The 26274-nt window shown below is 48.3% G+C and overlaps 1 protein-coding gene across 2 annotated transcripts; it reads left to right on the top strand.

Moving 5' to 3' along the window:
- The first annotated feature begins 19839 nt into the window (after positions 1 to 19839).
- TMEM150B (transmembrane protein 150B) lies at positions 19840 to 26111 on the top strand. 2 transcript variants are annotated; one of them, XM_045203804.2, is made up of 8 exons: positions 19840 to 19996; positions 20299 to 20442; positions 20762 to 20837; positions 21032 to 21055; positions 21181 to 21248; positions 21453 to 21580; positions 23267 to 23453; positions 25774 to 26111. In XM_045203804.2, exons 3-8 carry the CDS (start codon positions 20770 to 20772, stop codon positions 25980 to 25982), a joined length of 684 nt encoding a protein of 227 aa, XP_045059739.1. In that variant the 5' UTR covers positions 19840 to 19996; positions 20299 to 20442; positions 20762 to 20769; the 3' UTR covers positions 25983 to 26111. The 2 variants fall into 2 exon arrangements, with proteins under 2 accessions (XP_045059739.1, XP_024426243.1); XM_024570475.3 differs by having other exon boundaries at positions 21032 to 21091.
- Positions 26112 to 26274: the final 163 nt, after the last annotated feature.

The raw sequence follows: 26274 nt of genomic DNA, 5'->3' as shown, positions 1-26274 counted from the left end.
CCAGAACTTGTATGTGGTTGGTTTGCCTTGGACAGAATCATGCACCCATTGGCTGAAGTCTCCGCCTGTCACCACAAGTCGCGACTCCCTATTCTTTTACTCTGGTGAAACCTTCAGCCACCAGAGGCAGAAAGCAAGAGGACAGGCTGGGTGAATGCGCGCGCACCTCCGTGCCCCGCCCAGAGAGGCCTGCGGTTGCCAAGGCGACGAAACTTTATCGACAACCCAGTCTGGGTACAAAGGGCTCTCATTCTCCCTCTTGGACGACCTCTCCCCGAAACACCCTATTTAATTTCGGGAGTACCCTATTTAATTGTGGGTAACCGGACCGGGAGGAGGGAGACAGAAGCTTTGGAGAAAGCCCTGACTCATGAGACCTTCCCATGGGGCAACCCCTCCCCAATTAGTATCACCCCTCCTCCCTGCTCCAATCTGAGAAGCAAATATAATTAGCAATGCATCATAATTACGCCCAGAACAATAAGCTCCGCACTCGGAGCAGGCGGTCTTTGTTTGGGTTGGCCGCTATATATCCTGCTCGGAGTAGGGGGTGTCTCTGTGCCCTCGCTCTGTGACATTGGGGAAGTGGCTTGCCCTCTCTGCTCCTCAGGCGCGCAACTATAAAACAAAGACAACATTGCTCCCTCTCTGAGGGGTCCTCCTAACACCTCCCCAGGTGTCCTTCATCCCAGCTTCCAGCCTCCCACCCTCTGTTTATTCTGTTCCTTTCTCAACGGGGACTTCCCTCGGCTCTCAGACACACACAAACACAGGCATCCCAGCCTCAGCCACAGAAAAAAAATGGCTGCAGTTCCAGAGGAGAGAAGCAGCCTCAGGCAGGGAAAAGGAGCCGACCAGGAGAAAGGACTCTCCACAAAGCTGAGGAGTCTGGAATAGTCCTATCAGCAAGTGTGAACCCTAAATGATTTACCCCTTCGACTCGCGGGTGTGCACCGCAGAGAAACTCTCACAAACGTGAAAAAGATAAGCCCAGGACTGCTCGAGACAGCCGTCTGTAAACGCTGGAAACGGCTTAAAAGTCCATCGCATGAAGAACAGATCGGTAGATTGCAGCGCATACAGCAGGGGACACCGTAGAGCAGTGAAAGGATGCCTGGCCACTGCATAGAGCGACTTGGACCACCCACAGCGCAGGCTGCTAGGGGGAGAAGGCTGTCGAGTCCAATGCAGAAGTTTTGTTGTTGTTGTTGTTGTTGTTGTGTATATGTTTGTTTGTTTGTTTGTTTTGAGAGAGGGGAGGGAGGGAGAAAGGGAGAGAAACATCAGTATGGTTGCCTCTCGTGCGCCCCCTACTGGGGACCTGGCTGCAACCCAGAATGTGCCCTGAATGGGAGTCAACCAGCGACCCTTTGGTTGGCAGGCAGGCACTCGATCCACTGAGCCACACCAGCCAGGGCCAATGCAGAAGTTTTAAAGCACAGACAACAGGCGTTGTGTGCGGATACATGTAACTGTGCACAAATGTACAAGGGTGTGACAAAGGTGAGAGGGCCCTAGTGGTGACCCCCAGGAGTGGGGCAGAAGGCATGCAATCAGGACAATGTTACTTGTCATTTTTTTTGTTTGTTGAGCCAGGAGGTGGAAACCATGACGTCAATATATTCACAATCGGTTCTTTTTGTACACGTCAGAAATACTTCATCATACAACACAAATAAAAGTTTGACCCACCAATTCCACTGCCAGGCTTTTATTCTAAGGAAATAACTGGACAAGTGTTAAAATATTTATGAAGACATGTGTCTTGGCATTGTTAAAAAAAAACAAACAGAAAAACAGGAAAAGCCTTCATGTCCAACAATAGACAGTTAGTTGGATCAAGTACGGCATATCCACCAGGTGGGATGACAATTACTGATAGTCACTGACCTCTTTGCACAAGCCAGTCACTTTGCAAATGGCCCTATGAGGGAGGGGATTTTACCCCGTTTTACACATGAGCAAAGAGAGGCTGATGGAAGGGCTGTAACCAGCCATCAGACTGTCAACTTCTGCACACCCTGGTTCTCAACCTTCAGATGGCCAGGTAAGAGGCACCTCAGAAGAAGAGCTCAGCAGTGATGAAACTGGAAGAGGTCCCGGGAGGTAAAAGGAGCCACACACTGAAAGTCACATATGGATGATTCCACTTCTAGGAAATATCCAGAATAGGCAAATCCATGGAGAGGGAGGGCAGATTTGTGATGGCCAGTGACCAGGGGGAGGTCACAATGGGGATGCATGGGACAACTGTAATAGCATAATCAATCAAATATATATATATATATTTAAAAAGTTCAGGAACTATGCATGTAAATAATGCCATTGATTTTTAAAGCATTTGTTTTTAGATTTTATTTATTTATTTAGAGAGAGGGGAAGGGAGGGAGAAAGAGAGGGAGAGAAACATCAATGTGTGGTTGCTTTTCACATGCCCCCCTACTGGGGACCTGGCCCGCAACCCAGGCATGTGCCCCAACTGGGAATCGAACCAGTGACTCTTTGGATCACAGTCAGCTCTCAATACATGGAGCAATACCAGCCAGGGCATAAACTCTTTTTAAAAATTAAAAATGAGCTATTATATGATCCAGTGGTTCCACTTCTGCGTATATGTGCAAAGGAAATGAAATCACTACCATAAAGAGATCCCTGCATCACCATGCTGATTGCAGCACTATTCATCATACCCAAGCCATGGAAACAACCTAAGTGTCCCTCAACCGATGAATGGGTAAAGACAATATGGTTTATCACAATGAAATCTTACTCAGCTATGAGGAAGAAGAAAATATTGCCATTTGCAACAACATGGGTGAAATCTAGAGGGCCTTGTGTTGAGTAAAATAAGTCAGACAGACAAATACTGTATGTACAATATTACTTATATGTGGAATCAAAAAAATATGTATTGAAGTTGTAGAAACAGAGAGTGGAAGGGTGGTTACTGGAGGCTGGGAGCGGGGACAGTGGGGAAATATTGGTCAAAGGGCACAGACTTCCAGCTATAGGATGAGTAAGTTGTGGGGAGGTAACGTACAGCATGGTGACCATAGCTAGTAATAGCATATTGTGTATTTCAAAGTTGCTGAGAGAGTAGATCTCCAGTTTTCTCACTACGTACACCAAAAAAGGGTAACTATGTGATGTGATGGGGGTGTTAATTAGCTTGATTGTGGTAATCACTTCACAGTATGTACGTATACCAAATCATGCCATTGTTCACCCGAAAGATATATGATTTTTAAAAAGATTTTATTTATTCTTTAGAGAGAGGGGATGGGAAGGAGAAAGAGAGGGAGAGAAACACCAATATCTGGTTGCTTCTCATGAGCCCCCTACTGGGGACCTGGCCCAAAACCCAGGCATGTGCCCTGACTGGGAATCGAACCTGCGACCTTTTGCTTTGAACACTTGTACTCAATCCACTGAACTACATCAGCCAGGTAAATATATATGAGTTTTGATTGCCAATCATACCTCAATAAAGAAGGGAAAAATATAAAGGGTTGGGGGGAGTTGTCTCCCTGTTTTCATGTGTTATTTGTGTAATAACAAAATGTATATGAGAATAGATAGAATAAGACAGATATGTTGATATACACATATCACCATCTGTATATATCCAAACATATGCATATACACACATCCACACATCTATCTGTATCATCACCGTCGCCATTACCATCATCATCATCTCCGCCATTACTATTATCACTGTCACCATTCAAATGAATTATCGCCATCATCATTGTCACCATCACCCCTATCATCACCACCACCATTACCATTACCACCACCATCATCATCATCGTCATGCTCAAACCTCTGCAATGGGTTCACCCCCAGCCACTGCCTCCAGTTCTAGGATTCCCACCCTCATGTAGCTTCTGCCACCCTCGATAGGGCTGTGCTGTGCCACCAGCAGCAAAGATGAGGGCCTGTTCAAGGCCAGTTCTTCAAAGACACATGGCTTCCTCCTTGCTCTTTCTGGGATCAGTCCTCTGGGGGAAGCTGGTGGTACTTGAGAGATCATAGAAACCACACTATGGAGAAGTCCACAAGTCAAGGGACGGAGGCCTTGTGCCAACAGCTGGAGAGGAACTGCCACTTCCTGCCACCAGTTTGACTGTCATGTGAGTAAGCCAGCCTGGAACCCTCTTCCTGCCTCTGCCAAGCCCTTGGATGACTATGTCCCCATTGACCCCTTTTTCCCCACCTAGCTTAGGCCGCTTGCGAATTTCTGACAGAAACCAAGGGAGAAACCAAGGGAGACAATAGATGTTTATTGTTGTTTTAGGTGGCTGTAGTTAATTGATATACATCTACATTAAAATCCGATGTCCTTACCATGTCCCCCATGATTTCCATGTTCCCCATGATTTTTTTTTTAAGATTTTGTTTATTTATTTTCAGAGAGAGGGTAAGGGAGAAAGAAGGGAGAAACATCAATGTGTGGTTGCCTCTTGCACGCCCCCTACTGGGGGCCTGGCCCGCAACCCAGGCATGTGTCCTGACTGGGAATTGAACCAGTGACCCTTCGGTTTGCAGGCTCGCTCTCAATCCACCGAGCTACACCAGCCAGGGCTGATTTCTCTGATCTTATCCTTAACTGTTCTCCCTATGACCGCTCACTCTAATACAGTCTCATTGGTCTTGTTGCTGGAGGCTGATCTTCTCTCCCCTCAAGGTGTTTCCCTGCTGTTATCTCTGCCTGAAAGCTCCTGTCTCACCTCCTTCAGATCTTTGCCCCAATGTCACCTCCTCAGGGAGAACTTTCCCTGATGGACTGATTGGAGGAGCCCACCTGCCCCAGCCATTCCCTTATTCTGCTATTGCTTCATATCCCCAGGACCCGCTGCATGATAACTTGTAAGTCCCAGAGCAACATGAAAATACAGAGTGCCTTGTTCAGAATGCATTAAGAATTCTGTCCTGGCTGATGAGGCGCAGTTGGTTGGAGCGTAGCCCCGGGACTGAAGTGTTAAGGATTCAATTCCTGGTTGGGGCACACACCTTGGTTGCAGCTTGATCCCGGATATCTGGTTAGGGTGCATCCAGCAGGCGACTAAGCAGTGCTTTTTGCGCCCATGTTTCTCTTTCTCCCTTCCTCTCTCTTTCCAAAAGCAATGAAAAGGGAAAAAAAAGTAATAATACAAAAATAAATTAAAAGTTTGATCCTGAAGGGAGAGAACATGCCCTTAAAAGAGGGCTGATACTTTACAGAATGGGAGAAAATCTTTGCAAAGTATAGAAGTTGATAATTCAAAATATAAAGGACACTTACATTTTTTTTATCCTCACTAGAGGACATTGCTCACTGATTTTACAGAGAGGGCAAGGGAAAGAGAGAGAGAAGGAGAGAAACACCACTGTGATCAGTTGCTTCTTGCACAAGCGCCTTGACCCAGGACTGAGCCCAAGACCTTCTGGTTTGCAGGATGATGCCTGTTAGGGTACTCGGTGATGTGGGCTGTGAGAGAATTTACAAAGAGAAGAAAGTGTAGAGAGTAAAGTTCTCATTCATTTTCCAAGACAGGAGAGGGGTATGGTGTGGAGAGATACACCAGCATTGAGGGATGGGGGCTTTGGGTTTTTATTGAATTGTATTTGGATTAAAAAAAGGGTAGGGGTTTACCCTTGGTTGGTGTGACTTGGTGGACTGAGCACCGTCCTGCTAACCAAAAGGTTGCTGGTTCATTTCCCAGGCAGGGCACCTGCCTGGGTTGCAGGCCAGGTCCCCAGTGAGGGGCGTGCAAGAGGCAACCACACATTGATACTTCTCTCCCTCTCTTTCTCCCTCCCCCTCTACCTAAAAATAAATAAATAAATAATCTTAAAAACAAAAGAAAGGTAGGGATTTGCTGTTGTGTGGCCCCTGGCTGTTGGGGCATGGTAACAGGAGGCTACAGTTTGTTTCAATTTTATCTTCTGCCTGTGGCTATAGGGAGTGGTTAGTTCTGTTTTTTGTTTCCAGTAATTTTCAGTCCTGGGGACAGAAGCTTGGAGAGTCAAATGGCAGTCACTTTTGACAAAGTCACAGGCCTGCTCAGCAAATGGTGCCACGACAGCAAACGGCTCAGACTTTTTCCTTTCGTTCCCCACTCTGGTTTTAAAATGGATTTATTCTTCATGACCTGGCCCAGTTTTAGTTTTGGGGAGTAGGAACAAAGTTCTCTTTTTCTGTAACTACTTCTGGCGGGCTAGGGATGTAGAGCTGTCCCTGTCTGTGGGTCCGACTATGGGTCATTAAGGGAAGAAGGTGGGATTGGACAGCCTGAAAAGCAACAGCTATGGTTGGAGGCCATCCGTGGAGGGAATCTTCCAGAGCCTGGATGCTCCATTAAATAAAGGATATGGAATATTTGAGGAGACGTGGTCTAAAAGCAAGAATAAAGAACAAGGCTGCTATAGGTCCTAGGAAGAGTTAGCCAGGAAAGCCAGGACCAGATATTGGCCTTAAAATCCCAAAAAAGGGAGAGGTGGAGTAGTAGGTAAATTCTGTATGGCTAAGACTGCATTTCTCAATAATTCCAAGTCAAAGGATGAAAGGAAAAATGAAACATTAGCTTGGAAGAAAACTAGAAAAACTAGGATTCAATCATTTTGGGGGTCACAATTGGACATTGTGATTTCTTTCCACTGAAACACAATTTCTCTCCCTAAAATCACACTCATTTTATTAAAGACATTGCATATAAGTCCAGTTTCAATTTGGCCTGATTATTTGCATGAACACAACCAGAATAGTAGTTGATCATGCAGGCTCTTCCAAATCTGCTTTGCTGGAGTTTTATAAGGAACCTTCAGACTGAGGTTTAGTCAGCCTTTCAGGACAAAGAAGCCAAGCCACACAGTTGCCATATGGCTTTGCCTGCAATACCTATAGGTTTGGGTGGATTCCTCAGGGACTTGAGGTCCCCACAATGTCTTGAGGTACCTTCCTTGCCATCTTTCAGGAAAGCAACCTTCATTCTTTAGCTGGAAGACTGCCAGGAACAATGTTACCAAGCAAGGTACCAAGCTATTTCTCCAAGGGGCTCTATTATAAACAGAGTAGATTCTTATTGGATTTATGCAAACAAACTTATTGCCATGAAAACAATACTCACTCATTAAGAGCTGCTGAATTCTGGAGGAATTCGGTAGGAGGAATAATATAAATGTTTAGTTATTGCTTATAAGGGTATAATTTACAGATTGTTCTAGGGAAAAAGTTTCCTTATATCTGGAAAACAAAAAGATTTAAAATTAGCAACATTGTGAACAAAGGCATAAGAATAACAACTATCTGTAGGTCATTCAGTCCCATATAACCAATTTTGTTTGTCTTGCTTATTTGCCAGTATTTCCCCGAATCTGGCTATTCCTTAGGGTCTATAAATCTTCCTTTACTTTGAAGGTATGTGTGACACAACACACAATCTTAGTATAGATAAAGGCCAAACACTAGGCGAGGTACAGGACATACCGGAAGTGTGCATTGAGTATTGGAAACAATTAACAAATTCCCAGTGTGTGGGTTACAAACACCCAGAGTAGCACTGTTTGATGTCCCCACAGGGAACCATCACCCTTGGCTTGTCCAGCATCACTGACAGGACACCTGTTACCCGTGAGAGCTTCCTGTTTGAACTGGACTTTGAATCTTTGCAAGTTCCCCCCTGGGGAAGGTTGAAACTTCTAGAAAAATGTATTTTGATAAAAATATATATAAACAAATAAAATATCTATCATTGTTCTCTTTGGCAAAGCTTCTCAGGTAATTTTGAGCATATTAAGTAGGCCTAATTAGTACAAAAAGTTTTCATTCATAAGGAGAGAGAATAAATCCTTGAGATATTCCAGGGGCCCATTGGAATAACTCAGAGTCATTTCTCAGGTTTTCAAATTTAAACTCTGGGAAGGTTGTCAAATACACTTAATCAAAAGATTACAATATAAACTTTTTGTTAAAACACACATTTCTTTGGTAATAACCCTAAAAGACATTAATCAAACTTAAACTGGTTTTAATAGCAAACATTTTGTCCAGAACATAGGATCCTGCATAATTTATATAAATACTTAATATCTTCAGGCCAATAAAATATTACACCCTAAGTATGCCATCTGGAGGCAGAAAACGCACTACATGTAACACACAGACAAACACATATCATGTAAAGACCACACACATGAAGACCAAACCCATAAAAACCATACACATCATTTGCACTGCTAATTTTTGTAGAGAAAGCATAAGATTTCTCTGGTTTGCTTTGGACAAGTTTTAAGAAGACTAGAAGGGGGATGGCAGGTCCTAAATACCAAGCAAGAAGACCTGTTGAGACTCTCAATAAAAGCTTCAAGGACTGTTAATGAGTGGCGGAAGTGAAGTGTCGGCTCCAAGGAGTCTAGCAGCAGGGAAGAGCCTGGGCGTGGCTGCCTTGGCCCCCCCAAAGGTCTCAGAGACAAGGTATGTGCTGCAGATGGAGGACCGGGAGTTACAGTCCACACCGACTGAGAAATACAAGGAGGTGGATGTGCCAACCCTGTGCCTGAGGGTGACCTTACCAATGATGACAGCACCAGCCAGATGCCCTGGAATGAAATGGATTTAACCCACGCCGACAGGGAACTCAATAGAAAGCCCACCTGAGAGAGAGAGAAAGCACGTTTGAGGGAGAAAGCGCCTTGACCGGTGGTTGTGTTTATGCTATGCCCTGAGGGCGGCCTTACCAATGACCAGAGAAACAAAGGGGAAGGAATAGGTCCCTTGGGACATCAGGGGTGATCATTTCCTGACTCACTGGACCCCATGTCCCAGATGTCGCCTGGAGACAAGGCAGCTGTACCTTCTACATGGCGTGGACGAAACACATTTTTAAAAAGATTTTATTTTTATTTATTTTTAGAGAGAGGAGAAGGGAGGGAGAAAGAGAGGGAGAGAAACACCAATGTGTGGTTGCCTTTCATGCGCCCCCTACTGGGGACCTGGCCTGCAACCCAGGCATGTGCCCTGACTGGGAATCGATCTGGTGACCCTTTGGTTTGAACCAGCAACCCTTTGGTTTGTAGGCCAGCACTCAATCCATTGAGCCATACCAGCCAGAGTGACAAAACACATGTTAAGGATTTATTCTACAGCTGACAGGTAGATTTCCCCACTCCAACAAGGGCAAGAGAAAGTGTAATGAAAGCAACTCCAGGTACTGCCAGAGTCATGCAAGAATGTCACCAGAGGGAAACTAAGTGGAGGAAGGGGTTTGTGCCCTGACTGGGAATCCAACCAGCAACCTTTCAATTGTAGGATGATGCCCAACCAATTTAGCCACACCAGTCAGGGCTGAACTTAACTTTTAGAAACCTCAATTTCCAGTGATGAAAAGCAAGCAACCAGCATCCCCTAGAATGACTTTTATAAACACATTTCATGACCTTTAGAAACATAGTTTCCTCTACTGAAAAACACTCACGATTTAAAGAAACACACCTCCAAGACAGCACAAGCAATTTATCTACAGCCCCAAATCCACTCCACAGCCTCTTTGTTAATAAAAAGCCAAAAGCGGGTCCAGCATTCTGTTTGGTGTTTCATGTTATTTCAAAATACCCAGACAGTCAATAACTTTGATCAGAATTTACTAATTTAGAAAGGAATAGCTGAAATAAATTGATTTGCTCAGATATAGCTAAGGTTTTCTCCCTTTTGATAAGAATTATCTACCCCAAATTTGTATTTTAAAAGATGGCCTGCCCTGCATGGTGCGGCTCAGTGGATTGAGTGCTGGTCTGTGAACCCAAAGGTTGCTGGTTCAATTCCCGGTCAGAGCACATGCCAGGATTGTGGGCCAGGTCCTGATTGGGGGAGTGTGGGAGGTAACCTATTAATGTCTCATACATGGATGTTCCTTTTCCTCTCTTTCTCCCTCCCTTCTCCTCTCTCTGAAAAAAGATGGCCTAGACAAGAGTTCTTTTTTTTTTTTCAATTGTTTTTTGTTTTGGTCACTTTTTTTCTTAAAGGTTTTATTTATTTACTTTTCATTTTTTAGAGAGAGGGGAAGGGAGAGGGAAAGAGAGGGAGAGAAACATCAATGTGTGGTTGCCTCTCACGTGGCCCCACAAAGGACCTGGCCCACATCCCAGGCATGTGCCCTGACAGGGAATCGAACTGGTAACCCTTTGGTTTGCAGCCCAGTCTCAATCCACTGAGCCACACCAGCCAGGGATTAGAGAATAGTTCTGAAAAAGACCAGATGTTTGCACTTCAAAAATACAGGGAAAAAAAAAGCAAGCTTCTTCTAGAAGGACTTTTGTGTGTTATCAGGCGAAGGGACAGAAAAGCGGCTTGAGTTTAAAATGCCACTTTTTTTCTCAGCATGGAGAAGCAGGCCCAATTTTCCCCAGGACTGAGCAGTTCCCAGGTCTCCAGGAGGAGAATTGAGAGTGTTTTACCGTCTAGGAGGGGGTGAGATTTTCTCTCTGTAGCCTTGTTTTTACTCAACGTGGGCACAGCGGAGCCAAGCCTAATTCCAGACAGCAGTCGAACGCGGGACGTGGGTCAGGCAGGTAAGGAATTGCGCCACCCACTGCTGGGTAACAGTGATGGAGAAAACAAATACGGCAATTACTGTGTAGCAAGATAAGCAGGGGTTGTGGGGGAGGGGTGGTAAAGTGAGGCCAATTGGAACAAAGAGGCTAGTTAGGAGAAAGAGGCCTGGAATCCCCGCTGAAAGTTAAAATCTGGTCTCCTCCTCTCGAGAACTAAACCTAAGGAAGGGGTCCAGACGGAGACAGTAAAGGTCGAGTTGGAGGATAGTATTATAGTTAAGAGACCTACCCATAGGCCAGAATTCCTGCTCCCTCAGTTTGGATTGAGGACAGGCGCTGTTGTAATAGAAAATCAAGCGCTTGGGCTTGAGGTCTCTAAATTCCAGAGCCTTCAAGTTACATCCCAATGGGGAGTCCTTGGGCTAAGTTCATTGAGTATTGCCAATATAAAAGGGGGAGGAGCCCTAGCTGGTGTGGCTCAGTGGATTGAGCACTGGCCTGCGAACCAAAAGGTCGCTAACCAAAAAGTCGCTCGTCAATTCTTAGTCAGGGCACGTGCCTGGGTTGTCCCACAGGTCCCCAGTAGGGGGCGCGCTAGTGGTGACCACATATTGATGTTTGTCTCCCTCTCTTTTTCCCTCCCTTCCTCTGTCCCTAAAAATAGATAAAATCTTTAAAAAAATAGATCTCAGGGAACAGAACAAACGTGGGTGGGTGGAAAGTTCGAGAAGGGGATCCCCAACTAAAATGACCTACCTAGAATTCGAGCCTGAGGGCTGACCGAACACGAGGTTCTGCCTCACAGCCAGGCGTCCCTGGGCCCTGAGAGCAGACAGAACGAGCAGCGAGATGGCTAGAGACATCCCTCCCAGCCAAAACCCTGTGAAAGTGATAGACCCAGTGCCGTGGTTTAAGACAAGTACAACCAAGGATAAGATATCACTTTCCATAGGACGTTTTAGTCCCGAGATTCAAAGAGATTTACAGATCACTGGCTTGAAGACCACAGGGAGGAGCCTGTCTGCAGAGTCCAGAGACACGGAGCAGGATTAGACTCGTCTTTCCAAACCTCACTGAGACAGGGTTTGGGGGTTAGCCCGGGTCCAGCGTCTGCTGCCCACTGCTCCCCTAGTCCCAATTCTCAGGAGGCAGAAGGAGAGGAAGAAATAGAGAATGTCCCTGAACGGGCCACCAAAATGTTAAGGTGGCTGGTGACACAGGTTGTAAAAGAATTCACAAAGAGAAGAAAGTGTAGAGAATCAAGTTTTTACTCACACTCAAATAAAGGAGAGGGGCTGGTGTGGAGAGAGACACCAGCGTTGAGGAGTGGGGGCTTCAAGCTTTTATTGGATTGTAATTGGATTTTAAAAGGGTGGGGGTTTGCTGTGGTGTGGCCCCTGGGCTGTTGGGAAACACGAGGCTGCAATTTGCTCCAATGTTATCTTCTGCCTGTGGCTGTAAGGAGGGATTAGTTCTGTTCTTGCTTCCAGTAATTTCCAGCCCTGGGGACACAAGCTCAGAAGAGTCATAGGGCAGTCACATTTGACGACGTCATAGGCCTGCTAGGCAAATGGTGCCACTATAGCAAATGGAGCTGACTTTGTCCTTTCAATGCCCAGCCTACTGAGACACACTGGCCAGGACAAGGATAGTTCTAGCTTAATAATAAAAAGACAATCATAAAATGGGTCAAGGACTTGAGTAGACATTTCCACAAAGAAGATACACACACGGCCAACAAGGACATGCAAAGAGGCTCAACATCATTAGTCAGTAGGGAAGTGCAAATCAAAACCATAATGAGCCCTGGCTGGTATGGCTCAGTGGATTGAATGCCGGCCTGCGAACCAAAGGGTCTCCAGTTCGATTCCCAGTCAGGGCACATGCCTGGGTTGCGGGCCAGGTCCCAGTGGGAGCACATGAGAAGCAACCTCACATTGATGTTTCTCTCCCTCTTTCCCTCCCTTCCCCTCTGTCTCAAAATAAATAAATAAAATCTTTTTAAAGAAAAAAAAAGAAAATATATGTCCACACAAGCACTGGTACCTGATTGTTCATTGCCACATTATTCATAATGGCCAAAAGGTAGAATGAACCCAAATATCCATCAACTCACAAGTGAGTAAACAAAATGTGGAAAGGAAATTCTGACACCTGCCACAGCATAGATGAACCTTGAAAACATTTTCCTAAGTGAAATAATCCAGACACACACACGCACACACACACAAAAGAAAAACACGTATGATATGATATCACATATATGTGGTACCTACAATAGTCAAATTCATAGAGACAGAAAGTAGAATGGTGAGTGCCTGAGGCTGAGAGGAAGGGAAAATTATGGGTTATTATTTAATGGGTATAGACTTTCGGTTTAAGAAAGATGAAAAAGTTCTGGCGATGGATGGTGGTGATGATTACACAACAGTGTGAATTCTACACTTAAAAATGGTTAAAAGAGTAAAATCTATATTATGTATATTTTACCACAATAAAAAAAAAACCCTAGAGCATGTTCATATTCAATTGTGAAACATTGAAAGCTTTTCCTTTAAATCAAGAACCAGACAGGGATGCTCCTTAACCATTGCTTTCAGCATTGAACTGAATGTATAGCCAGAGTCATAAGGCAAGAAAAATAAATAAAAGATATAAAAATAAAAAAGAGCCCTGGCTGGTGGTGCAGCTCAGTGGATTGAGTACAGGCTGCAAACCAAAGGACCGTCGGTTCGATTCCCAGTCAGGGCACATGCCTGGGTTGTGAGGGTTGGTTGCAGGTCAGGGTGCAAACGAGAGGTAACCTATCAGTATTTCTCTCTTGCATTAGTGATTCTCCCTCTGTCTTTTTCCCCCCCTTCCCCTCTCTAAAAATAAATTAATAAAATCTTTTTTAGAAAAGAGAGCAAAACTCTTATGAGTCATAGACATGATATGATTCATAGATATGATTGTGTAATCCCAAACTCTTTTTAAAAGAATTTTTATGTAAATACATCTGGATTTATTTATGTATTTTTATGGATTTTTAGATAGAGAGATGGAGACAGAGAGAGAGAGAAACATCAATTTATTGTTCCACTTATTTATACATTCATTGGTTGAGTCTTGGATGTGCCCTGACTGGTGATTGAACCCACAACCTTGGCATATGGGGACAGTGCTCTAACCAACTGAGCTACTGGGCCAGGATCCAAAGAAGTTCTTGGTAAAATATCAGAACTGACAGAATTTAGCAAGGTTGCTGGGTACCAAAGCAACATTTGAACATCAATTGTATGTCATTTTATCTGTGTGTTGGGGTCCCCAAGACCATCTCATTATTGGAAGTTCTCTAGGAGGACTAATTGGACTCAAAATAGAGTTGTACTCATGGCTAAGATTTATTACAACGACTCAGGATCCTAAGAGGAAAAGTCCTAGGCAGAGACTGGAGGGTCCCTGAGCTGGTTTCCTTATGCTTTCTCCCTCCCATGAGGGTTACACAGAACTCACTCTTCCCCAGAAACAAAAGTGCAGCAACATGTGTGTGATGGGGGTGCATTAGAGTCTCAGAGCTCCAGGTTTTTACTGGCCGGTTATCATGCAGGCACCCTATGCCTAGCACGTACCAAAATTCCAGTTGCCCAGAGGGAAAGCAGGCATTCAGCTTTCCACACAGTTCACACAGATTATCCAGGCACAGTGAGCCCCTCCAAATGCATTGACAACCAAATCCCCAGACCGCAGCAGAAGGCCAACCTTGCAAGCAGTTTCGCTGACTCAGTTCTGTTATGTTAACCCTTTCTGCACAGCCATCACCAAAGTTCTAAAATAAACACTTATGCAAATATGGTTTATAGTAGCATTGATAAATATCCAGCACCAAGAAATACATCTAAGAAAATATGGGTAAGACCTCTGGAGGAAAAAAGTCTGTAAAACATTAAGAGGACTTAAAGCAGATCTAAATAAATAACTATATATACCATGTTCATGGATTGAGACTGAGAAGGGAGATGGTGGGACAGAAGATTTAAGGACAATAAAAACTGTTTGGCTCTTCCCATCTTCCTTCCCCTTCCCAATGTGGAGGTGGTAAAGGGCAGGAACACAGGCGTGGTGGGTAGCCGACACAGCCAGCTCACTTATTTGTTGAATGTACTTAATCTCAACTATGTCAGCCATTGTAACTGTCTCCTTACATGTTTGCTTTTTTACAGAGATTGAAACATTTTGAGGGCTCAATCGTGTGTTTTTAGCTTCTAGAATTTGGATGGATGGGTGCACACACACAGAGGGGGAGAGAGAGAGAGAGGGAGAAGTGTGTGTATTTGTGTAAAGTTGGATGATGTGGTAGGCAGAATAACATCACCCTCAAAGACATGCCTCACCTCCTTGGGACCTGTGAATATTACTCCATATGGCAAAAGATGTGGCTAAGGTAAGGACTTTGAGAGGGGGACCTTGCCCTGGATGATCCCTAAATGCTATCATGTGCCTTATGGGAGGGAGGTAGCCGGTGATTAGATACAGAGACTCACAGAGAGGAGAATGCAGAGAAACTGAAGGGATGTGGCCCCAAGCCGAGGCATGTTGGGGGCCACCAGAAGCTAGAATAGGCAGGAAGGATCCTCCTTTACAGCCTCCAGAGGGAGCATGGCCCCTCCCACCTCTTGATTTCAGCATAGCAAAACTGATGTTGAAATCCTGGTTGCCAGAACTGGAAGGGGACACATTTATGTTGTTTTTCAGCCACTAGATTTGTGGAAGTTTGTTATAGCAGCCAAAGGAAGCTCATACAGATGGTTGATTAAGTGGATTGGATCAATGGAAAGTGTATGGTAGAGCTGACCAATGGATTGTAGGGTAAGTGGGAAGAGGGAACTGATTAGATTGAATGAAAGAATGAAACAATGTGGGTGGATGAGAGAATGGTTAATTGGATGGAAAGAGCTTTGGGTTACAATTGGAGGATGATCTCAATTAACGATGACTGGATAGAGAGGCAGGTGGGTGGACAGACAGATGAGATGCATACAGGCAAGAACACATGCCCAGGTGAATGGATGGTTGGGTGGAAGGATGAATGGATGGATATATGGATGAGTATTGGAGGAGGAAGCATGGCAGGTTGAAAACACCAGATTTTAATATCATGCACCCCCGGCTGGTGTAGCTCAGTGGATTGAGTGCTGGTCTGCGAACCAAATGGTTGCTGGTTTGATTCCCGGTCAGAGCACATGCCTAGGTTGCTGGCCAAGAGGCAACCCATCAATGTTTCTCTCACACACTGCTGTTTCTCTACCTCTCTTTCTTTCTCCCTTCCACTCTCTCTAAAAATAAATAGATAGAAATCTTTTTAATAAAATAAATAAAACTTGAGACCAGCCCTGGATGGGTAGCTCAGTTGGCTGGAGCATCGTCCCCGAAATGCCAAGGTTGCAGGTTTGACTCCCAGTCAGGGCCCATTCAAGAAGCAACCAATGAGTGTATAAATCAGTGGGACAACACATCAATGTTTCTATCTCTCACTCTTTTGCTCTCTCTCTTTCTCTCAAATCAATAAATAAAACCTTGAAGAATAAAATTGGGACCACACTCATATAACACGAAATCCACCACGGCAACCCCTTGAAGGTGTGTAACTTAGTGGCCTTCCCTACAGTCTCACTGTTGTGCAACCACTGTCACCTCTATCTCTAAAACTTTTGTCTCCCCAGAGGAAGTGATTAAGCAATCACAGCCCACATCCCCCAGCCCCTGGCAGCCACCAGCCTACTTTCTGTTTCCACAGACTTGTTTATGTGGGAAATCTTCGCTTCATCTGCCAGTTGGGCTGGGTGGGCATCCTCAGGGCTGAGCCACGGGCTGAAGCTCTTCCTACCCAGGTGCTCCTTCCTCATCTCCTCTCACAGGTGACGGTCCGACATCCCAGCCGTGAGGCTTTTACTGCCTATTCCTCTCCCCTTCATCTCTCACTGGCATCATTCCCAATAAATGCTTTGTGTTTCTGACACTGTGGTCGTTTGTGCTTCTCGGAGAACCTAATGACACAGCAAGACTGGGAGGTCCAGCCGTCTAGTCTCTAGACCAGCCCAACCTCTAGGCCCTCAGGTGACTCTTTAGCCATAGTCAGAGTCACCCGGAGGTCCCAAGGATGGCCATTCCTGCTTTACATGGCATTTGCTACAGGCCAGGCAGGCACAGAGGTAAGTCGTCACATGGACTCCCTGTTGAACCAGCAGATAGCAAAACCTTGATCCCTGGTCGAGCGGACATCCCCTGCCCTGACACAGCCCCGCTCTGGGAAAAAACAGTCCGCACCCCCAACCGGAAGCGCTTTCCTAAACTCAAAACTGCCACTTCATCTCGCCCAGAGGAAGACCACAGCCTTTTCCTTGAGGCTGAGCCAGGCCAGTGGTATGTGGAAGGATCCAAAAGAGGCCAGAACCCCAGGAGACAGTGGGAGCAAGTGGACAGTGGGTAGATCCCAGTTTGCAAATTGAACCGGGCCCATCAGGCCTGAGCCCCTCCAGAGGAGGGGTTGGGGAGGAGGAGAGTTGGCACTGGGGCTGGGTGGGTGGAGGAGGATATGGGAGGACCTCACTCCTCCCATAGAGCCTCATTCCTCCAAGGCACTTTTTGTCTGGTTGTTCCTTGCTGTGTCTCAGGGTCTAGAACAAGGCTGGCACACAGTGGGTCTTCAGTCCACACACGGATGCACACAGAGAGACAAAACCCAGGAGATTTGATCCTGTCCAGTCACCAGCTGCTAAAAAACACCCCTTGGAAGGAAAAAGTCCTGTATTGAGCAATTACTATGTGCCAGGCAAGCATCCAAGGCAGACCATGTCCTTTTTTTTTTCTTGACCCCCAGATAAACACACTAACAATCGCTACTTCTTAAACATACATGTGTGTCAGACACCGTCCTGAGCATGTTATATGGATCGGCTCCTCCATTCCACCCCGCGGCCCTCTCAGGCAGTGACTCTTATCCCCATTTCACAGATGAGGAAACCGAGGCACAGACAGAGCAGGCTGCTTGCTGCAGGTCATACCACCAGCGCGAGGCGGAGGAGGAGCGGCAAACCCAGGCAGTCTGGCCCCACCCCAAGTGACATTATGCACTGTCTTTTTAAAATGTGTGTTAGAGAAGAGGAAGGGAGGAAGAGAGGGAGAGGAACACCGATATTTCGAGAGAGACATCAAGTGCCCTGAACAGGGTGGATCAGAGCCCACAACCCAGGTTTCTGCCTTCCCCGGGAATCAAACCGGTGACCTTTTGGTTTGCGGGAAGATGCCCAAACAGCTGAGCTATGCTGGCCAGGGCTATGCTCTGTCTTTAAAGATGGAAGGAGCTGAAGCCTCCTACCCAAGGGGACTGTGGGAGGCAGAGCACCGGTTCCCCAAAGACGTCCACATCCCGATGTCCGGGACCTGTGGCAATGGCATCTCACGTGGCAAAAGAGCCATCGCAGATGCGATTCAGTTAAGACCCTATTATCTGAGGGAGCCCAACGTCATTGTAGGGTCCTGAGTGGTGAAAGAGGGGGTCACTCTCAGAGAAGGGGTTGTGCCGACAGAGGCAGATGTCCGAGGGAGACACTTGGCACACAGAGGAAGGGGCCACACGCTGAGGGATAGGGGCGCCTAGAAGCTGGAAAAGGCCAGGGGACACGATTCTCCCCTGGAGCCTCCAGGAGGGACCAGCCCAGCCAACAACCGACATCTTCATTTCAGCCCCTAAGGCTCATTTCAGACTCTTACCCTCAGCCCTGTGAGCTGACAAATAAGTGTTGTTGTTTTTAAAGATTTTCTTTATTTTTTAAAGATTTTATTTATTTTTAAGAGGGGAAGGGAGAGAGGAAGAGAGGGAGAAACATCCATGTGCAGTTTCCTCTCACAAGCCCCTCACTGGGGACCTGGCCCGAAACCCAGACATGTGCCCTGACCGGGAATCGAACTGGCAACCCTTTAGTTTGCAGGCCGGTGCTCAGTCCATTGAGCCACACCAGCTAGGGGTCAATATATGTGGTTTTAAGCCACTAAGTTTGTGGTACATTGTTACAGTAGCTCTTCATGGTGATTGAGAGCTTTGGGTCCTGGTTCAGTTCTGCTAGTGGGTCTCACACTCTGTAACCCAGCAGACAAAGGCACTGGCCCCTCATGGGCCAGGTTTCAGGAACCACCTGGACTTTATTGGAAAGCCTTCCTGCAGCTTGCAAACTCACATGCATCTTTTCCTGACCTTCCCCTACAACCCCATGCACACTGGCCGCCATTGCTCATTAGCCACACCTTCTTCTGGGTGACACCATGCCCTGTGCCATGTTGGTTGGAGCTCCTTGTCGGATCCAAATGCATCTGCCCTGGAGCCTGGGAACGCACTGAGGGCAGAGGTGAGATCTCACTCTTGGCTGATCCCAGAAATGTGCGTTGTGCCTGTCTATCTCTGTTTCCTCATCTTTACTCTCAAGGAAGCTGAGAGTCTAAAGTCTTTGGATGCAGGGAGCCCTAGAAATCCTGCCACATGGAGGAAGAGAAGCTGGGCCTCAGACATCTGTATCCCCAGAAGAGGTGGGCTTGGTGGAATATTACTCAGCCCTGAAAAGGGATGGGGCACTGACATGTGCTGTACAACCCGATGAACCTCGGAAACATGGTGCTGAGTGAAAGAAGCCAGACACAAAAGGCCACAGAGTGTATGACTCCATTCCTATGAAATGTCCAGAGTGGACAAAGCCATAGACACAGAGGGGAGTTGGAGTGTGGTCAGGGGCTGGGAGCAGGAGCAACGGGGAGGGCCAGTGTTTAACGGGTGCCAGGTTTCCTTCTGGGGAGATGAAAAGCTCTGGGATTAGACAGAAGTGGTGGTGGCACAACATTGTGAATGTGCTAAATGCCACTGACTTGTATATTTTTGAGTAGTTAATTTTACATTTTGTGAATTTTGCCTCAATTAAAAAAACAGGTGGAGTACTGAGGGAGGAGACATCCCTTGGGAGACTGGAACCCTGGTCTGAGGGAGGAGGGGAGGGGAGCCTGGACTGCAGGGTCTGAAGGAGGAGGGGCTAGGGACCTTGGTCCTGGGTCCTGGGAAAGCAGGTGGAGGCTGGGGCAGAAATCCCCCAGTACCCAGGGCGGGCGGGGAGCCGGAAAGCGGAGGGCTGCCAATGGGAGAGAACACAAATGGTTTTGCTGGAGGAAACAGTTGGTTTCTGGGAAGGCTTTCAGATGGAGATGTCATCGCCAAGGTCTCCCTCCCTCCCACCCACGCCTGCCCTGCTGGCTGGGGAACTCAGACCTAAACTCAGACCCATTAGGTCTGAGAAAGAGAGGAAGGGAGAGCAAGGCGGCGAGGGGACCGCAAGTCGAGGGAGGAGGCGGAGTCGCCGGGGGCCCCACACCCGGCAGCCTGAACAGAAAGTGCGGTCAGAAAGGAGGTGGACCTGCAGGCTTGTATTCTGAACCCGAGGAGGTAAGAGCTGGGAATTTCGACATCGGGGGGCTAGCAAGGAATGTGTGTGTTCTAGAAGGGGCTGGGGGCTTGGATTTCTGGGTCCCCCAAGGAGGAAGCCTGGGGAAAGCGGGAGGCTCTGATTTGTGGGTCCTGGGGAGGATAGGGTCTGGGGGTTAGCACGTTGAACCTATAAAGTGAGAGGAAGGAAGTTGGGGACCCATGAACTAAGGTGCTGCCTGGTTCGGAGCAGACCAGGAAGTGGAAGTTTGGGGGTGAGGTCCCTGGAAAGTGATAGACTGTTGGTGCTTACTGCCCTGCAGGTGTTCGCTCAGTCGTGGACTTTGGCTCTTTGAAAAGCTTCTGCCCGCCCCAACCCCACCCCATCTCCCAGCCCTTCATCTCTGAACTTCTCACCCAACTCCTGTAGCCCCAGTCCTGAGACTGAGAGAGTTCAAGACCGGCAGGTGAGCATCCTGGGGGAGCCCGGAAGCTGGCAATGGAGAGACCCTGAGGGGAGGGAAGCTGGGGAGAAATTTCAAGATGAGGGTTTGAGGCCATTTGAAAGATAGGGAAGTGCCCCGGACTGAGAGCTGGCCTCACGGGACCAGATCCCCCGGCCTCCCCATGGGCCCATACTTCTGCCTGGGAGCCAATGGGGGCCTCAGAGGCAGGCAGCCCCGATATGACGCTCCTGGACCCTGAGGGCTGGTTTCTCACCTGACCGAGAGAGCGACTGATTGATTGACTGATTGATTGATTAGTGGCCCTATGCTTCCGGTGTAGAGCCTGGCATGTGGGGCTACCTATCCCTGCTACCTGTCTTCCTGGCCGTCTGGGCTGTTGCTAGCATCTGGACCGTGTGAGTGTTACAGGAAGGACGCTGCCCAGGTCTGGGGGGTAGGGGTTGGGGGCCTGAACCCCAGGGTCTGAGGGGGGAGGGGCAGGAGGCCTGGACTCCTGGGTCCGAGGGAGGTAACAGTCGGTTTCTACGAGTAACAAAAAGAAAAGTTCTCTTGAAAGCCACTGCTTATTTGGTGTCTTCCCTTCCTTCAGTTTTGCGATTGCCGTCGCCAACAGGTCTGTGAACCTTACGGAAGGCATCCCCTATATCAGGTAGTGAGAGCGCTGGGAGGGAGGCTCCAGAGACAGGAGAGGGGGTGCTGGCGCAATGGAGCCACAGGATGACCCCTTATCTTCCCCAGTCTCTGTGGATCGTACCCCCCTCAGAGCTGCATCTTCAGCCAGCTGCTAAACATGGGAGCTGCTTTGGGTAACTTTGCCCCAGACTTGCCCCTTCAGGGCTGGGCGCGTCCCCCACCCTTCCAACTCAGACCCAGGGGCCCAGGCCCCAGCCCCCTTCTCCCCTAAGTCCCGTATTTGTCCTCCACCCCTGGATCCCCAGTCTCCCCACCCCACCACCTTTCCCCTACCCGGGTCCGCCCGGATTTCCCGCTCACTTTTCCTCCCCTCCCAGCTGCCTGGATCTGCATTCTCCGTTACCACCAGCTCCGGGACTGGGGCGTCAAAAAGTGGCTTAACCAGGTGACCCTGTGGTCGGGGCTTCTCTGTGCCCTGGGCACCTCCGTGGTGGGCAATTTCCAGGTGAGACCGAATGGGCTCCGGGAACGCAGTGGGGGTTCCCTCCAGGCAGAGTCTGGGACTACAACTCCCAGGATCCTTCGGGGCCGCTGACTACTTGTTTCGGAGGCTGGACCCCGCATGGCCTCCTGGGGCGTGTATTTCTTTGTGGCTCTTCCCCCGGTCCGGGGGTGCGGGGTGACTTCTTAGGCTGTGAAGGGAATGCCCTGTGGGAGACTCTTCCCCGCCCCCGGCAGGAGGAATGTATCTTCATTTTCTTCCCTGTTGGTGGTTGAATTGCACACTAGGAAGTTGGACAATTCCTTGTCATCCTCCACGCCTTTAATGATGAAATGAGTCATATTCATTCATTCTTAACCTTTTGCCACATTGGTTGAGTTTGTACTAGGTTTTGCGTTCTGCCCTATTTTTACTCATCTGCACAAGAAATCTTGGTGGGCCCTTCCTGGCCGAATCCCCCAGAGAGGTATTTTCATCAGCTGGTCCGTGGTGGTCAGATACAAATCCAGATTCACAGACTCCAGAACCCACATTCTTAACCATGAAGCGCAGTAGATCTCTGCAGAAGAAATAAATGCCCACGTGATAGGAGAAATCTCCCTGATTTATTTTGTTATTTCATTTCACGATCATGACTCTGATTCCAAACCTCTCCTGGTGAAAGATTGGAGGCGGGCAAAACACAGGGTGTTCAGACCAGAAGCTGCCTCCAGCTTGCCAGCAAACATCCGCTATCATGTCTGCATGTCCATTCATCCACTCATTCCCTTATCCCTGTGCTCAACCTTTCTTTTTCTTCATGACATCCCTCCCCTGAGGAGAAATGTTTAATTAAGTCATTATTGAATTTATTGATTTTTAGGGAGAGAAAGGAAGGGGGAGAGAGAACAAGAGACATTGATTTATTTTTTCATTTTTTCATGCATTCATTGGTTGATTCTTGTACATGCTCTGACTGGGCATTGAACCTGCAAACTTGACAAATTAGGATGCTACTGTAACCACTGAGATACCTGGCCAGGACTGAAAAAATGTTTTTTAAAAGCTTTTATTTATTTATTTTTAGACAGAGGGGGAGGGAGGGAGAAAGAGAGGGAGAGAAACATCAATGTGTGGTTGCCTCTTGAGCACCCCCTACTGGGGACCTGGCCAGCAACCCAGGCATGTGCTCCCACTGGGAATCGAACCAGTGACCCTTTGGTTCACAGGTCAGCACTCAATCCACTGAGCCACACCAGCTGGGGCAGGAATGAAAATTTTAATATTTTAAAATATTACAAAAAATGAAATAAAGTATTACCCTAGCATATACTCTATGCCAGTAAGCCACAAACCACTGTGTTATTTAAGAATCTTTTGTTATCCAAAAACCAATTTTTATCCCCTTGGCAACAAAATCTGCTCTTCCACACCTGGAATGAGAATATAAGATTTATTGCACCAATATTTGTGAGTATCTGCCCTGTGTCAGACACTGTGTTAGGGATCGAGGCCCGAGCAGTGGACAACAGATTTAAGTGCTCGCCCTCACAGAGCTGACGACAGCCAACGCATGTAATCAATTAACTGATGCCTGGGCCTGGCAGTTGTCAGTTACTGTCCACGGGGTTGGTCAGCGGCCCCTCCTCCCCTCCTGGCCCTGGCCTCCCCTCAGGTCTTCCTCTCAACTCTCCCCACTCCTCCTTCCAGCAAAAGAACCAGCAGGCCACGCACCTGACGGGGGCCTTCTTTGCCTTCTTTGTGGGCCATGTCTACTTCTGGCTGCAGCTCCTTCTCTCCTGGAAGATGAAGAAGAGCCTGCCCCAGCCCGGGACCCCTTGGATCAGGCCACTCCGCTTGGTCCTCTGCAGTCTCTGCACCATCCTCATGGTGGCCAGTATCCTTATGCGGGCAGAGGTGGGGGCGGTTCTTCATTGGAGGGGGTAGCTCTGTGCTAGTGTGAATGCCCCTCCCCGCTTCTTGGCCTCGTTATGAGCAGTCATCAGAGAGCGCCAACCCAGGGCCATGCTGCCTGGGCTGGAATGCCACCTTATCCACATACTAGCTGGGGGAAACTCCCCTGTTTTTTTTTTTTTTTTTTTTTTTAAGATTTTATTTATTTTTAGAGAGAGGGGAAGGGAGGGAGAAAGAGAGGGAGAGAAACGTTAGTGTGTGGTTGCCTCTTGCATGCCCCCCACTGGAGACCTGGCCCACAACCCAGGCATGTGTCCTGATTGGGAATCGAATTGGCGACCCCTTGGTTCACAGGCCAGTGCTCAGTCCACTGAGCCACACCAGCCAGGGCTCCGCTGGGTATTTTTTTAAAACTTCTTGTTGCCTCAGATTCCTCAACTGTCAAATGCAGGTAATAACAGAGCCAGCCCAGAGTTGTGAGGAATGCAGATAATACATGTGAGGTGCCTAGATGGGTGCCTGGCACATAGTGAGCGATCAAGATGTCTTGGGAGGATGCTGAACCAATCATTGGGGGTACCCGTTCTGTGCCGGGCATCATGCTGGCTAAGACTGGAAACTGAGGTTCAGACAGGGGCAGTCTCTTGGCCCAGACCCACCATGGAGTTCAATGGCGAGGCTAGTGGGGGGCTTCAGGCCCTTCTCATGGGCTCTCAAGGGCTGTCTGTGTGTATCTCTCCTCACCTCCACGTTGGGTGATTTGTAGCTTGAAATGGGCGTGGCGGGAGTAATTACATCACAAGAAGTGACAAAGGCTACAAACCAGAGCTGGTTGTGAAACGTTTGTCAGCACACCAGTGGGTGGCACTTGATTCCGACTCACTTCTGAGTCACCCCACAACCCAGCCAGGCACACCTCTGGGAGAGTGGCCTCACCATCTGAGCCTCAGTTTTCACGTCTGGAAAATGGAGTTGTTTCCATCATACTGATAATTGTCACTGCTAGGTCCAGGGCTCTGAGAGAGAGGAGGGGCTGCAGACTTGGCCCTGGGGACTGCTGGCCTCTGTGGGGAGGCTGACAGAAGGGAGGCTGAGAGGATGCTGGCATTCCCCAGGCTGGAGGAAACCAAGCTGACGTCCTGAGCTGGCTGCACCAAATGGACCCAGTTTGTTTTCCAGAGCAGCTAGCTGATTTGCATGGAGTAGGTGGGAAGGGCTACTGCTTCTGCAAACCAGCCTCTCTCCTCAGCTGGGCCCTGTCGATGATGAGATCCAGCCCATCTCCTTCTAAAGTCCCCCCACCCCCTGGGGCTGGTAATTTGCAGAGTCCTCACTCTGTGGGGCTCAAATGTCCTTTTGCTGCAGGGAAGCTGGGTGGACCATAAAGATGGCTGCAAAAATGGGTCTCTGAGCTGGTCTTGCAGAACCAGCTGTTTTGGGCTTAGATTGGAAGGATAGAGGACACCGCAGGTGTGTGCATGCAGAGGTTGCAATAATCAGCTTGGGGGAGGAGAGGAGGTTCCTGGCAGGTCCCCAGATGACCTCTGGCATGAAGGTGAGAGGTTAGAGGTTTGGGTTTCTGCCTTGGGGCAATAGGGAGCTATGGAAAGCTTGTGAGCAGGGGAGCAACAAGGCCAGTCCTGAGGGTAAGTGGCTTGTTTGGGTGCCCACACATCTCTTTTGCTCAGAGATCCATGGGGCCAGGGATGGTGTTGGCCTCAGGGACCGCCTCCAAATCCCTTTTTTTTAAAAAAGGTCTTATTTATTTTTAGACAGAGGGAAGGGAGGGAGAAAGAGGAGAGAAACATCAATGTGTGGTTGTCTCTTGCACAACCCCTACAGGGGACCTGGCCTGTAACCCAGGCATGGGCTCTGACTGGGAATCGAACCGGTGACCCTGTGGTTCACAGGCTGGCACTCAATCCACTGAGCCACACCAGCCAGGAGGCGGGGGTGGGGTATATTTTCAGGAACTCCTTTGTGTTGTGTTATGAGGTAGAAGCAGCATGTCTGGTTGTCTGGCCCAGGCCAGTGGGGACGGCTGGAGCCTTTGTGAGGTCAGAGGAGGCTGACAGGAGGATAAGAACCATGTTCTAGGTACTTGGGAATGCCATACGAACAGAAGGGACATGCAGGGGAAATTGTCTGGGAAACTGTTAGAGATGCAGACAGGATTAGAGGTCATGCCAGTCGGGCCAGGGGGAGCATATCCCAGGAGGGTCCCTAGACAAGCCCATCCATAGGGCACATGGTGGGCTCCCAGATCCTTCCCGTGGTGGTGTGCCCTTGACCTTGGCGTCCAGTGGTCATCCTCCACACCAGCCGGCGTCGCTCAGCCGCTGCAGTCTGTGAGTGGGCTGTCGCCATGCTGCTCTTCGCACTCTTTGGCCTGTTGGCTGTGGACTTCTCCGAGCTGCACAGATGCACCCTGTGTCTCCAGTCGGGCCCCAGCCTCAGCCTCGCGCCCGCCTCCCCCGTCTCCTCCGAGGCCCAGTCTTCCCAGCTCTTCTGACCCAGGCCTTGCCCTCGAGAGCAGAGGGAAAAGAAGCCAGCCCCCTGGACCCCTCCATGCCTCCCAGAGATGAACCTTTGAGGATGAACTGTCGAGGGTGAACCGTCAGGGATGAACTTGAAAGAACTTGCTGTCTCTGACCCGCGGGGAACCCAGTGTACAGTGTGGCGGGGCTGAAAAACAACTAGTCGACGGGCATCTTTGTGTCCTTGTGCCCCAGGCACCTGGTCCCGCCCCTGCACTCAGGGCCACCCAGGAAGCGAGAGGAGAGGCCACGGCCAGCCAGCCATCC

This window comes from Desmodus rotundus, chromosome 12, assembly GCF_022682495.2.
Source record: "Desmodus rotundus isolate HL8 chromosome 12, HLdesRot8A.1, whole genome shotgun sequence".
Taxonomy (NCBI): Eukaryota; Metazoa; Chordata; class Mammalia; order Chiroptera; family Phyllostomidae; genus Desmodus; species Desmodus rotundus.
This window is presented reverse-complemented; position numbering and strand designations above follow the sequence as displayed.

What these genes read in the sequence shown, in the direction of transcription:
- TMEM150B (XM_024570475.3), top strand. Translation starts at nt 20,770, where the DNA reads ATGTGGGGCTACCTATCCCTGCTACCTGTCTTCCTGGCCGTCTGGGCT. An exon ending in CCGTGGTGGGCAATTTCCAG is followed by an intron (nt 21,581 to 23,266) that starts GTGAGACCGAAT and finishes TCCTCCTTCCAG; the next exon opens with CAAAAGAACCAGCAGGCCAC. An exon ending in CACCATCCTCATGGTGGCCA is followed by an intron (nt 23,454 to 25,773) that starts GTATCCTTATGC and finishes CTTGGCGTCCAG; the next exon opens with TGGTCATCCTCCACACCAGC.